The sequence below is a fragment of the Ammospiza nelsoni genome, chromosome 2 (assembly GCF_027579445.1).
Source record: "Ammospiza nelsoni isolate bAmmNel1 chromosome 2, bAmmNel1.pri, whole genome shotgun sequence".
NCBI classification, from domain to species: Eukaryota; Metazoa; Chordata; class Aves; order Passeriformes; family Passerellidae; genus Ammospiza; species Ammospiza nelsoni.
Window position 1 is genome coordinate 80764268 of NC_080634.1, and position 13585 is coordinate 80777852.

The window sequence follows — 13585 nt, forward strand, 5'->3', positions numbered from 1 at the left end:
TGTTGAAGTTAAGTATGAATTTAGCAAAGTTGTACATTAGGTATAATCTCTCAAAATTACAACATGTATTATCCCACAATGTTGAAAAAAGTGTGAAGATGTACTTTGAAATATACACATTTCTCTACTGTAAATTTACCTATTTTGCAAATCAATGGTCTGGGTTAACTACAGGCAAGATATGGAAAGCATAAAAACTTCAACTCAGTTGTGCTGTAGCTCTTATTCTGGGCACAGATGTCAGGGATGCTGTTTCAGTCACACAGAAACTTGACCAAGCTTTCACTAATGTGTGACTTACAGAGCTTGTAGAAAATTTCAGTGAAGCCTTTGGGTCCCTGCATTATGATCTGTCTCACCCTGAGAAAGCTGTTGATAAACTTGTTTGTCAGAGCTTATGACTCAAGGAGTATTCTTTCTGCTATTAAAGAAAATTAATAAATAAAGTAGCTTGCAATATTTCTTTTGTTTAACTACAGGTGTAAGAGAAGAAACAGAGGGAAGCGTACAGAATGCTCTGTACAACACTCATTCCCTTATATTTTAAGGCAGGGAAAAACTAATAATACAACTGGTGTGTTCTTTGAGGTCAAATATTGCATCTTTAGGTTGTGTTCTGTGCTGGAATCTGCAATGTCTGAAATATTGTATTTGCAGTTCTTTAATGCAGAATTAACCAACTTCTGCTGTTCTTGAATGTTAAGAGGGCTGTGTGCTGGAAGTAATGATGAACTTCACATTTATTTCTGTATAGCAAGTACTTGGTAATCACAGGTACTTACAATTCAATTATTTTATTGGTTTTGTGGAAGAAAATGAATACATAGTTGTAGTAAATGTTCAGGCTTTTTAAACACACTGAAATTTTTTGTGCTTTGAGAATGTTTTGGTTCTATTTGTGGTTGGTTGGGGTTTTTTTTGACTTGGCAAAAACGTGTCAAAAAGGATTGATTACAGAATCAATTGCAAATGATATGACTTAGTCTTTGGATGTGTGTTGATTAGTGAAGATTGATTGTTTACTGAAATTAGTAAGTGTTCTTGTATGCTTCAGGACTTGTTAAATACAGATTATTCTTTTTCTTTTCATTATTTAAGGGAAGGTTTTAGGTTTTCGTCTCAAGAAGCTGCTTCAAGTTTTGGTGATGATCGCTTACTGATAGAAAAGTTCATTGATAACCCTCGTCACATAGAAATCCAGGTTTGTACTATTATTATTGCTACTAGTAATTATTGTGTATTTATTTAATGAGATTTGAACTCATAAATAAAACAAAGTTCAAAATGTTTCAAACACTCCACTAAAAAAGGCCTAGAGTCTTGTGTTTTCCGGTGTCTTGGGTCATTGCTCAAACTACATGGCTATCATGTACAATACAGCCTTCCTGTTTTTATTCCCTAGCCTTTCTTTAGCAGGAAGACTGTGAACTGTGCTCAGTTTGTTGGGGGAGAAAAAAATGTCATAGGCATCTGTCCTAAGGCTGGAGGTTTGAACTCTGGATCCTGTTGGAGTGCTTGAGTGCAGCAGAGGATGTAGGAGTTCAACAACTGCCTAATGATGCTTAACAATTTGTTGCCAGGTCTAGGTGGTTTTGTCAGTATTTTGGAATTTTGTTCTGAAGTATCTAATTCTACTTGGCAACTCGGGAGGAGGATTTGTGTCCCATTTTGGGAAATTTCTGGTTCAAAATCAGGTGTATTCTCTTTAACTTCTGCGTTATTTCCATTTCTGTCATTTATTTGATTTAGAGTTAAGTCTGCTGATGCAGAACAAAAGTTGTTTCTTTTAGGCACTTGTTCACAAAATCATGATTTCAAAATTTGTGATGTTTGATCTTATGTAGGTAGCTGGATTGTGTTTGTCAATAGCCTTGAGGTATTTCCTGACAAGAAATCTCTATGGAGCATATTAATTTCCTCAACAGAAATTTTATTTTTTACACAGAAATTTCATTTACTTTAGTGCGAAATCTAAACCCTTTCTGTGTTGTGGCACAAGGTGGTTGGTTTTTTTTTAGTAGTGAGAGCTCAATAACTGAGTGAAACAACAACAGTAAACTTATAGTGTGGAATGATTTCTAAGAGAGAAATATTAAGCATTTTTCACTCTGCCAGATGTATGCCCACAGCTTCACACTTCCTATGGGGCTAACTTGCAGATCACAGAATTGTAGTTTGGGTGGGAAGGGACCTTGAAAAGCCATCCAGTCCAACCCTCTGCAATGAGCAGGGACATCCTCAACTAGATCAGGCTGCCCAGAGTCCTGTTCAACCTGATCTTGAATGCTTCTGGGGATGAGCCATCTGCCACCTCTCTGGGTAAACTGTTCTGCTGTTTTATCACTCCCTAAGATTTATCACAAATCTTAATGAAAGATTTCTCCCTTATATCTAGTCTAAATATATTGTTTTGGAGTTTAAAGCCATTACCCCTTTTCCTGTCACTATAGGCCCTGTCTCCATCTTTATCAGCCTCATCTAAGTACTGAAAAGCTGCAGTTAGATCTCCCCAGAGCCTTCTTTTTTTCCAGGCTGATCTACCCCAAATCTCTCAGCCCTTCCTTACAGCAGAGGTGTTCAGTCCCTCTGATAATTTTTGTGGCTCTACTCTGGACCTGTCCCAACAGGCCCATGTCTTTCCTGTACTGAGGGCTCCAGAGCTGGATGTTGTGCTCCTGGTATGGTCTCAGCAGAGAGGAGTAGAAGGGAAGAAGGAAGAGTGAAATGAAGAAATGGTCTGTAAACAGTCTAACAGCAAAATGAAGAAATGGTGTAAAAATGGAACCTTATTCTCTATTGAAAGTCATGGAAAGGTACAGAGTGAACTCAGTTTCAGCATTGATTTAGGGTTCAAAGAGGTCAGATTGCTAGAGCATCTTTCTGTATTCTCTTGCCACGGCTAATAATTTTTGGCTACATATGTCTTTTTTTTTGTCTATGCGGATCAGTGCACCTTAGAGATCTCTTTCAGTCCTTGCAGATTTGGGAGATTCAGCAGGTTCCTGCTGATTCTTCAATGAGAAAAGTTAGATGAGATTGGTTCCTCCATAATTCTATGAGTTTGGGGCAGTATTTACATTGTCTTGATTCCTTTGGGTTTAAAAAAGGGTTAACCCAAAAAATTAAGTAGTGCTGTATTTAGGAACAGATGAATAAATTCAATAAAATGGCTTTGCTATTAATAATTTATAGTTTTATTTATAATGGGTATACCGTGAATGTTGTTTTCCTTATACAAGCACTTTGATGGTACCTTCTAACAATATCATAGCATATCATTTTAACTTCATGTTCTAATCAGCTTTAGGACGTTGACCTTGGTTCATTTTCAAACTGCTGAATATACAAACAATTTGAGACCAGATGCCAAATATTTATTAATTTAGCAGTGACTTTTAAATAGAACTTTTTTTTAGCTTTCTTATATTTCTCCAAAGCAATGGTACTTAAAATTGTTAAATAAGAAGTTTCCTGTGTCTAGCTATAAAACAATCACTTTGTAAAACATGAGAAAAGACTAAAACAATTAACAGGAAAATAGAGTCCAAATACACTTTATGCTTGAACTGATTTGAAGTCTTGTTCTCCTGAAGTATCTGATAAAAAGCTTAAAGTAAGAGTACATGGAATGTCTACTACTTGGCCAGACAACAGTCCTACAACTGGAAACAGAATTTAGCTGAATCATGTAGGAGGGATTCCACTACATAATATTTAATTAATTTTATTATTACAAATGCATGTAGATGTACATAGCATATACTGATGTCCTAATCATCTAATCCTGCAAAATGGACATTTTCTGTTATGAATATTTAGATAATAGAAACAAAAGCTGTAGCTGGGACATGCATTTTTAGTGAGATGTGTACTGGATCTCACAACATCTCAGAGATTATGATTTTGGAATGCTGCAAATGTCTTCTGAAATACAATTGTTTTATGGCTAGTTTCTTTTACTGGAAACAGTGGACACAGAATAAAAATAAAAGCCTAATGCTAGATGTTGTTGGCTTATTCTATTTGTAATTACTTTCTCATAGTAAATGTTCATGCATGTCTTTTTTTTTCCCATTAACAATAGAAAAACATTTCTTTTAAGATCCAGTTGATGAAATTTAGTAGGATATGAAAGAAGTCCTGAAGTGGAAGAAAAATTACTGCTTGGATTGAAAAAATATATTATCCTCTTCTGAAAAATACAGAGAGAGAGGAGAGAAGCACAGTGACCAGTTTTTATTGTAATTTTCCAGTGTTTTTTGTTTGTTTTAATGAGACAGAATTCTGTGGAAAGTTGTAGGCTTTCTAACAGTGAAGCAGAAGTGCTCACAAGGAATCATTCTGCTTACAGGACAGTGATTTTTCCATCAAGTACTATGCTATGCTCTAGAGGTACTGCTTTAATACTAAAATAACCCCCACAAAAAATCAGTCCAAAAATCTTTGTACCTTCCAAACGATTTCTTGTAGGGCCCCATGAGTTTGTAGAGCTCCACTCATCTGGATTGGATGAGTGAGCACTTAGGTAGGAAGCACCCCTTTTCCCTTTTCCTTTTTCCCGCTGTTCTTTGTGTTGAGTCCCTAGCTAGGGAATCTAGCAGTTGGCTGGAGCATCCTGGTGCCACTGCTGCTGCTAAACCTCCCTCTGGACAGGAAAGGGGGCTCTGGCAAGTGCTGTAGTTTACAAAATCCTAAAACTGTCAGTCTTCTAGACTCCTTTTTCCACTAGAAAGCTCCATAAATTTGTGAGAGCACAACAGAATTTTTGAGGAGGGAAAACATCTGATCTTACAGGGCACAGAGCACCCTGGATCTGATGCTGCTCCGTGCACCTAAGTTGTCTTCATGAGTTCACTGCCTCGTTTTCAGTCACATCTACTCAGATTTTTCACGCCTTAGCAGCCATTGGTGTCATAGATGCAGGAATTCATCTTGCCTTGTGCCATACTTGCTCTGTGGTGCTAAAAGGAATAATAAATAATACAGATTCGTTGTCACAAATGTGAGTAGATATGGTTGAGTTCACACAGTTTGAGGAAGATTGTCTCCTTGTTTTATCTTGTCAGTTTTCAGTGTAGGACTGAGCTATTAAAGAATGAAGCATGAATATTGGCATGGGTTCCCGCAGATCAGAGCAGGAAGATAGATGGAAAAAAAATGGGTTAGAAGAAAAATTTTATAAGGAAGAAAGGGAGCAGGTGTGGTCTGTATTAAAAGAAATTGTTCTAAGAATAAGTGTAGAGTTATCATCATAAGATGGGAAGAAGTCTACTTGAATCTTCAAATCTAGTATTTGTTATTGGAAATGGCTGCATCATACCATCAGTTTCATAAAGGGACAGAGTTCTTTTTTTTACTTTCCCCTCTACTTTGCAGAATCAATTAAGAGTTCTGCTATGCTCAACTTGTGGGCTTTTTTCTAGCATGTAATTTATGTAGTTGGATCTAGAGACTTGATTTTTTTACCTCTTCCATGAACTGAAGCTGCAGCCAAGAGCTGTAGTTACTGATTTTTTAAAAAAAATATCTTGAAACTACTGCTTTTATTTCCTTTGAAAGTACTAAGGGAGGTGCAAATTTTGTTCTCCTTAATGAAGGATAGCAAAGTTTCTGAAATTTTTTTTCTTCATTAAAGACAGGGCATTGTGGTTTGCCTACTAAGAAAGCTCCATTAGACATTTTTTTCTGAAAGCTTTTGTGTGTAATTCAGGAGCAAAATTTGGCAACCTTTGAGATTTTTTTTGTCAATGCAATATTTTGCTTTTGTTTAATTTTGTAATGCAGTGCAATTTAAAATGCTTGAAAATGTAGTTTTAATCTTATTTCAGCCTTTTGTAAGAAGATCCCTAATATTCAGAAATAAAATTTTGAAGTGAGAGGGTGTTTTGCTATGTACAGATTGTACATAGAGGCTTTAGAATAGTCCTTCTCAAAATTTGAAGGAATGTTCAATTAGTATTCCACATATAATTAATTTCCTACATGAGCTTTTCCCCCTCAAGCTTTATTTTTAGATTGGGAAAAAACCCCAAACCCTAAATACTGCAGAACAGTATTATGCCCAAAGACCATATGCTTACATCTGTTTGTTAATAGCAGTGTGTTATTGTTTCAGGTTTTGGCAGATAAACATGGCAATGCCTTGTGGTTGAATGAAAGAGAATGCTCCATTCAAAGGAGAAACCAGAAGGTTGTGGAGGAGGCACCAAGGTGTGTATACTGGATTCTTGATGTGACTTCATAGTAACTGAAAGCACTTTTGAAAGCCTGCTGGTTCTATTTATTGTACAAACGCAGGAAATTTTTATTCTATTAAAAAGCACAAAGAAAATAAATGTTTGTTACAGTCATTTGACCATACTGCAATTTTGGTGTTGTTCTTGAGGGTATTTTGATTTTGCTTTACAGTGTCTTTCTGTAAGAAAACTAGTGTTGTGTAGTTAATTTTTAAAATGATCATGTATAAAATGGATTTGGATCTTAGCAATCTGCTGTAGGTGGTATGGTTTTGTGTATACTTTGTCAAGTAAAATATGAAATAAGTATGAATTTTACCACAGATACAGGTATTTGACTGTTAGAGTAATTGTGTAGAGGCCACATAATAGTGTACATTTCCATTTTAATTGGAATATGAAGTACAAAATACTCTGCATCACTTTTAGTACCGTTAGTGGTAGTGAACTAGAGATGTAGGTGTCTAGTAACTCAAAAGTGCAAAATTGTTTTAATCTTACTGGTTTAATGTGAAGCTGAAATTCCTTGCTGCTATGCAAGAAATGGCCTTGCTGTGTTTTCTGTAGCATAGCAGTCATCAGGGAATAAGTGTATAAAAAGGGCAGCAAGAAATTCTGATTTCAGAAAGGCAGACACAGGTATACCACTGCTTGTGGGAATTACCAGTGTAATATGTTCAGCAGCTGGAATGGGTTTGCCATATTTTTTTATAATACAGAACTATGTGATGCAAGTTTGGGATGTGAGTAAAAGCACATCATCCAAATGACATTTCTTTAGAGGCTCCTTATTAATGAATGTTGAGTCATAATTGCAGGACTGCCACTGTTTGGCCTATATTTTAAATAAAAGAACAAAGTTCAAATCTGAAGGTACAAATCCAACAAATCCACTTACAAATGCTTCCTGCTAGTGCTTGTGGATTTCTTGGAACCTTATGCTGCTTATGTCTAACGATCTCACTGTGTTGTTGTGGAAAGTGAATACTTCAGGTCCTGAAATAATGCACATGCACATGTATGTGTACCCAAGCACTTAAATGAGTATATGTAAGGCAAGGCCTGCTATTCCTTCCTGCTCCTTCTCCATGCCTGTGGTCAATTAAAGTGATGTGATGCATCTTTCTCTCGCCAGCCAGAGTGTTTTCTTTCTTCAGAAATGCCAACCTTTTAACTTTCTTGGGCTTCTCTGTTGGAGTTGCCAGTAAGTTGTCTCATCCCCTCTTATGACCCTACAGGAGTGTGGGCAAGTTAATAACTTCCAAAATTCGGCATGAAAACTGTTCTTCCTTTTTTTGTTGAATGTTTTAGACTGCCAGACTTCTGCTGGCAGATTTGGAAGTGTTACCTGCCTTGTAGCCACTTGCACTTGGCTGCAGAGTCCATTAATTTTCAAAGGGTTACAAGACTTGCAGATAAGCAGAGCACTAACTTCTGTGAGACACCTGAGAGACCCTAAAATGTCAAGTTAACCCTTCCTGTGAATGCTGTTTCAGTTTGATAACTTAAGGCCTCCTGGACACACCTCTTCTGGTATGGCTGGATGTAGGAAATAGACTGTCCTCCTTTCTCCTGTTTTAAATAGCAGCTGCTATTAAGGACTCTGAGATAGGTCAAACCTTTTTATTTTCTTTCACGAGGCCTGGGACATAGGGATGTTATGGGCAAAATTTCTTTTTTTTGTCTTTTGGACAATTTAGGGCTTTTAACATTGGCCTTCTCTCATGCCTTTTTTGATGTACTCTATTATGATAGCATTTTCCTAAGTGTTTAAGTTAGGATACTGAGTGCCTTTTGGCTTTGGGAGTAACCCACGATTTTTTTAAATCTAAGTCTGCAGCTGCTGAACTTATCCATAAGGGATCATTTTGTGTTTGTATCTCTAGTTCTCCTAGGGAAGTTTAGCCTTATGTTTAAAACAAACAAACAACAAACAAAACCCCCCCTTTTCAGGAGAGAAACCCATTTAGTTCACACACTGAGGTTACAATATTCAAGGGACCCCTGGTGTTTATGGTGGTCAATCCACCAGATTCAAATAGGAGACAAAAACTTTGCTTGTACCATTTTCACATGGTGAGTTTCACATGAGTTGTTGTTCCCTCTGTTTTGGGAACCACAGACAATAAGGTACATCCAACCATCTCCAGTTTTTTAGTTTGTGCTTGGCAAAGTTAGTGGTGCACGAAGCTTCCAGTGATGTACCATAATTTTATCTGCTTCTACTTTCACACGTTTTTGGATATGATGTTGTCTTATTTCACAGAGGCTGACACTTAAAGAGATGAGTGACATGAGTGGCATTTAATAGTCCTAGTGTTGTTTCTTAGTTGAGGCTTTTGTTCTACAACTGTACAAATTCTTCCCTGTTCTTTTTCACAGACAGTTGCCATGAGACACTGTACTTTGGCAAGAAAAAATACAAAGGTGTGGCTGTATTTTCCTGTCTGCTGGAGTGATTAATAAGAGATTGTTTCCCATGTGGAAAGACAAGGCCTATGGGTTTATCAGAAAATCAAAGGTTTTAATACTTTGATTAAACCCATGGATTAATCAAAATTAAATGCACAAGAATATTAACTGAAATCCTACTCAATAATTGGAGTAGTAACTCTGAGGAGTGCTCTAAAACTTTATTTGCTGAGCATGTGTCCTATCTAACAATTTCTGAACCTGTTAAAAGCTTCTTAAAGCACTGCAAATTTGTCTCACTACTTGTGTGAAACGAAAGGTACTCTGTTCATTTGAATGAATGTATATAGGCAGGAACTTAGCAGAAAGGTGCATTATTGGATTAGACTCTATCTACAAGTTCTCCTTAGAGTTGTTATGCATATATATGTGTCAGACTCTACATTTCTTCTCATTGTCTAGAAATCCTTGAAGTATTTTGGGTTAAGAGGAATGTGAACCTGTTCTGTTTGTGACTGTATGTGTGATTCATAGGTGGGCACCATTTAGATGTGGGGGCAGAACTGTGTACTCAAATCCTTGAGCCTATGTATGCTCATGGTCTTGTAGTACATAGTGAACATCTCAAAGGGTAATGTTTTGTGTAGATAAGTAATTTTTTTAAACAAGCAATATCCTTGAAGCAGGGAAGCTGACCTTGACATTTAGAAAATTGAGGTTCACCATGGCAGTGTGGTGGAATCTTCAGATGAAGGGTGTTATTGATCACATATTTTTTTGTCCAAACTGAGCAGTCAATTTCCATGGATGGTGTAACTGTATTTTTCAAAATCTCAACTTTGCCTGTGAGTGAAGGTGATAGGATGTTTTGGGAAACCTTATCTGATGAACTAGAAGTGGAGAAATAACATCTTGCCTGTGCCGGTCATTTCCCTGGCTGTAGAGACAAAGTGACAAACCAATTGTATTCCCTTTGATTAACTTTGCAATAACTTGATGAAGGTCTTATGAATAAAGTATCATGTCTGATTTATTTTTTCTTTTTGATGCTTTTATTTTGTGAATACATTTTAATTTTTTGTGGTAACCTTTGTGCTGCCATAGCAGCTGTTTGGTCTAAAGAAAAACAGGTGTATGTGTGAGAAAAAGATTTGAAGTCAGGTTTAAAATGCTGTGTTTTCATAATTAGACTGGAGAAGAGTTTCCTTGGTTATCAAAAGTGCATTTTTAAAAAGGGGAAAAACAATGTGTTTGAAAGATAAAGCAGTAGAGGGGAATATGAAAACTTTGGTTAATTAACCAAGCCAATGGTAGGGATGCTCCAGTCATTTCAGAGTGTAAAGCTTAACTGTATGGCAGAGATCAAGTTTAGCAATGTGATACCTGTGTTCCATTCTCTGCCTGCAGCAGGAGGTGAACAGTGAGATCTCAGACCTACATTTAAAAAGTACAGGGAAGACACCACTGTAATGAAGGGGAGCTACTCTTACATCTATATGAGAAGTAATAATGGTTATTCTAGAAATAGACTATGAAGCTGATATTGAGAATGTTTTGTTCTTCATAAGCCACTCATTGATCTTTCATGATCAAAGCCCTGCAGAAATTACTGAATTCTATTATAGAATGTTGATTTCATGTAATGTATTACCCTCTTACTGTATCAAAATAAGAAGCATTATAAAACTATTTTCCATTTACCGGTGCCTCTTCTTATGACACAGTTTTTGTGTCTTCTGATCTTCCCTTTCATCTGATGTAGGATCTCATTCAGCTTTCTTGAATGAGACTTGACTTTCTTTTCATGTTGGTCTCATTGTTTGCCAAGAAAGAAATTTTTTCCTAAAATCTGAAAATGCCTGCCTTATGGTCCATCAGAATCTGCCTGTGTGGGCACTGGAAGGACAGAGATGTGAAGTAGCATTTTTCCAGTAAAAAAAATTATTCCACTGTCTCCTACTTTGCCTAGATATTTGCTCACTTCTTGTGTCATGTCAAATATGATTTGTTGTGGCAGAAGTCTCTAGCTCTTCTGTGGGTTCAGTGAAAGACACCACAGTAAGTGCTGGAAGATAAGTCCTGGCCCAGTGCTGGCTTCTGTCTGAGAGCAGTCTGGGGCTCCAGATGGGCCTTCACTGGGATTGAGGCCACTTTAGATAGGTGTGAGGGCCCCTGATTGCTCCTTTGCAGAATAAGGGCCCACTGTTCAAGCCATCTCAAGAAATATGTAACACTTGGTGGTTTTGTTTTACAGAGTAACTTAGAGGCAAGGTAGAAGTGACTGTCTATTCCCTTGCAAAAGTACTTTAAAAATGACAGCCGAGTTATATGCCTAATGTGAGTTGAAACAGAAATATAAATAAGAAGTGTATTTACAAGCTTATGTAAGATGAATAGCGACATGTTCTTTCATTAAAAAATCAATGTATCAGGTTGAGGGGCAACTGGTTTCAAGGCTTTGGCGGAATACCACAGAAATACATATCTGTCTATCTGTCTATCTATCCATCTGTCTATCTAATCTGCATAGGTTAATGTAAATCTGAATTTATGGTACAGAAGAGATTAACAAGCAAAATGTGTTGCCTTCAGAAAGACTTCAGAGTCTTTTGATTCACTGGCCCAGTGCAAGTTGTGGAATGCTCTCCTAAAATGAGGGCCCTTGGCATTTGGGCAGTGTTCACAGTGGCTCCCAAGGTGGTAGCTGAGCTGCTCTTTGGGTGCCCTTGAGTGTGTCCAAGATTTGTGGAAAAGAATGTATTGCAATTAATGTGGATAATAAGTATGTCTTCTAAGATTGCATTGCTTTGTATGTCCTTTTTTCATTTAATTTGCATTATTTTAGCTCTCACTATTTAAAGAGTGTTGTGTTATTTTATATTTTAGAGAATGTGGTTATTAATCCTGAATTTCCTGTACGCTAGCAGTAATTTTGAAGCATGCAGTGTATCCATTTAGGGACAATATGAGTGTAAAGACATACATTTGACAGTCTTGACATGTTTTCATAACTTTAATAATGGTGCTGTCCTCTTTTGACCGTAGTTTAAACAGAAAAGCAAATGATAGAATAATTACTGTTTTTTAACTAAAAAAAGTCATTGTTTCTATATTGCAGCACTTTTCTAGACCCCGAAACTCGAAAAGCAATGGGAGAACAAGCAGTAGCTCTTGCCAAAGCAGTAAAGTATTCCTCTGCTGGAACAGTAGAATTCCTTGTAGACTCCAGTAAGAATTTCTACTTCTTGGAAATGAATACTAGACTTCAGGTAAGAAAAACAACTCTTCAGATTCAGAAAAGTGTTATTTAAATAAACAGACCATAACCTTCTCCCATATTTAAAGGTCTGTTCCTGCAAAGATTTAAACATAAGTATCTTGATGCACGTGAGCACTTCCCACTGAAAAGATCTACTTACTGAAAAGATCTACTCACATAAGCCTGCCTATGCAAGACTTTGCAGCAGTGAGCCCTTGCACAGCACTCAAGTAAATGTTCAGAGCTTTTTCTCTTTGTTACACTTGACCTAAAGACCTTGCAAAAGGTCACTGCTAAGTGCCGCTGTGAGTTCACAGTAAGTAGTGAGCCACTGTGCTCTGAGGTTTTCCTGAAGCCTACTGGTCCCTGAAGTTTCTTATTTTTTATACTTTGGTGATCACTTGCTGAGTTTCTCTAGGAGTGTGATTGAAACAATATGTGTATATGAGCAATAAAGCACTAAGCAATCTGCATATGATTGAAATTGTGACTTGAATGCAACTGTGTGAAAAGCATCCTGACAAGGTGAAGGGTTTTTGTGACAATTCATGTAGTCAGTTCTAATGTGCACTGCAAGTGAAGAGATGAACCCCTCTACCACTTTTTTGACTTCTTGATGGATTTCTGGTCATAAGCTAAGAAGCAAGTATATAACTTGAAGTCTGGATATCATTCTTGAAGACCAGAAGAGTTCAACTTGTAAGCGAGTCCATTCTGTTGCCTTTGTCCTCCTTTTCTCGCTTTGTTAAATAACACCAGAAAGACTGAAATGTGGAATCAGGCACCAGTTTGATAAGCTTCCCATTCTGTTTTAGCTGCATTTCATTAGGGTTATGTCCTGTGTGCTGCTTGTATGTGATAGAACATACGTGAGATCCTCTGACATCTTTGCATGACCTTATGTAACAACTGGGTAAATTTATGATTAGGTAAGTTTATGCTTTGGGTAAAGAAATTAAAGAGTGTTTGGGGAGTGTTAGGATCTTCTGTGCCAGGGGAAGACTGCTGGTAAATTTTTTCTTGCCTTGCAGGACAGCAGTGGTTTTGAAATTAGCCATGACAGTCACTTCACATGCCTTTGCTAGGCACTATCAGGTCCACCTTAGATTCAGTGAGAGGGAGTGGTGGTTAATGGCAATGTATAGTTCATTAAAATATTATGAATAATTTTCTCACTTGGGTCATATTATTTGCACTTTCCCCCATCTTGTAGTTTTTGAGCCAATGTTTCTTCAGTGACTCCACATTCTTTTTTACATAGAAGAAAATTAATTTATGGTTTTCTACATAAGCCACTAGAACTTCAAAACAATTTCCTTGCTGTAGTATTATTGAACATGAGTTCCTAAATGGAATTAGTGATGGAATATCCTTGGGCTCCTTTTCGTGGGCTGTTTTTAAGACATTCTTTGCTGTTTTGAAGTGTCTTCATCCTGCAATACCCACTGGTACCTGTTTATAGTCCCAAATTTCTAAGGTCTCCACATGGACAGGAAGAAAGCTTTCACAATCCTGTGTTTAAGGACTTTGTACTCCTTTTGAAATATAGCCTAAGCAGTTTGACAATCCCCTGTAATGGCAAACTCATTCTTTCCAACTCTTAAAGCAATTTACTAATCTTAGAGTACTTGTTTAGATATTCTCTACCTCTTCTATCTTGTCTTTCTATTGTCTCTGA

At 37.0% G+C, this 13585-nt stretch overlaps 1 protein-coding gene across 3 annotated transcripts in view; it reads left to right on the plus strand.

Annotated features, from left to right (window-relative positions):
* Positions 1 to 13585, plus strand: part of PCCA (propionyl-CoA carboxylase subunit alpha) — a 274780-nt gene that overhangs the window by 97963 nt on the left and 163232 nt on the right. For all 3 annotated transcript variants that reach the window (XM_059466064.1, XM_059466066.1, XM_059466063.1), the window contains 3 exons: positions 1099 to 1201; positions 6116 to 6210; positions 11767 to 11917. In XM_059466064.1, coding sequence (XP_059322047.1) covers positions 1099 to 1201; positions 6116 to 6210; positions 11767 to 11917 — 349 coding nt within the window. The remainder of the gene's footprint in view (positions 1 to 1098; positions 1202 to 6115; positions 6211 to 11766; positions 11918 to 13585) is intronic.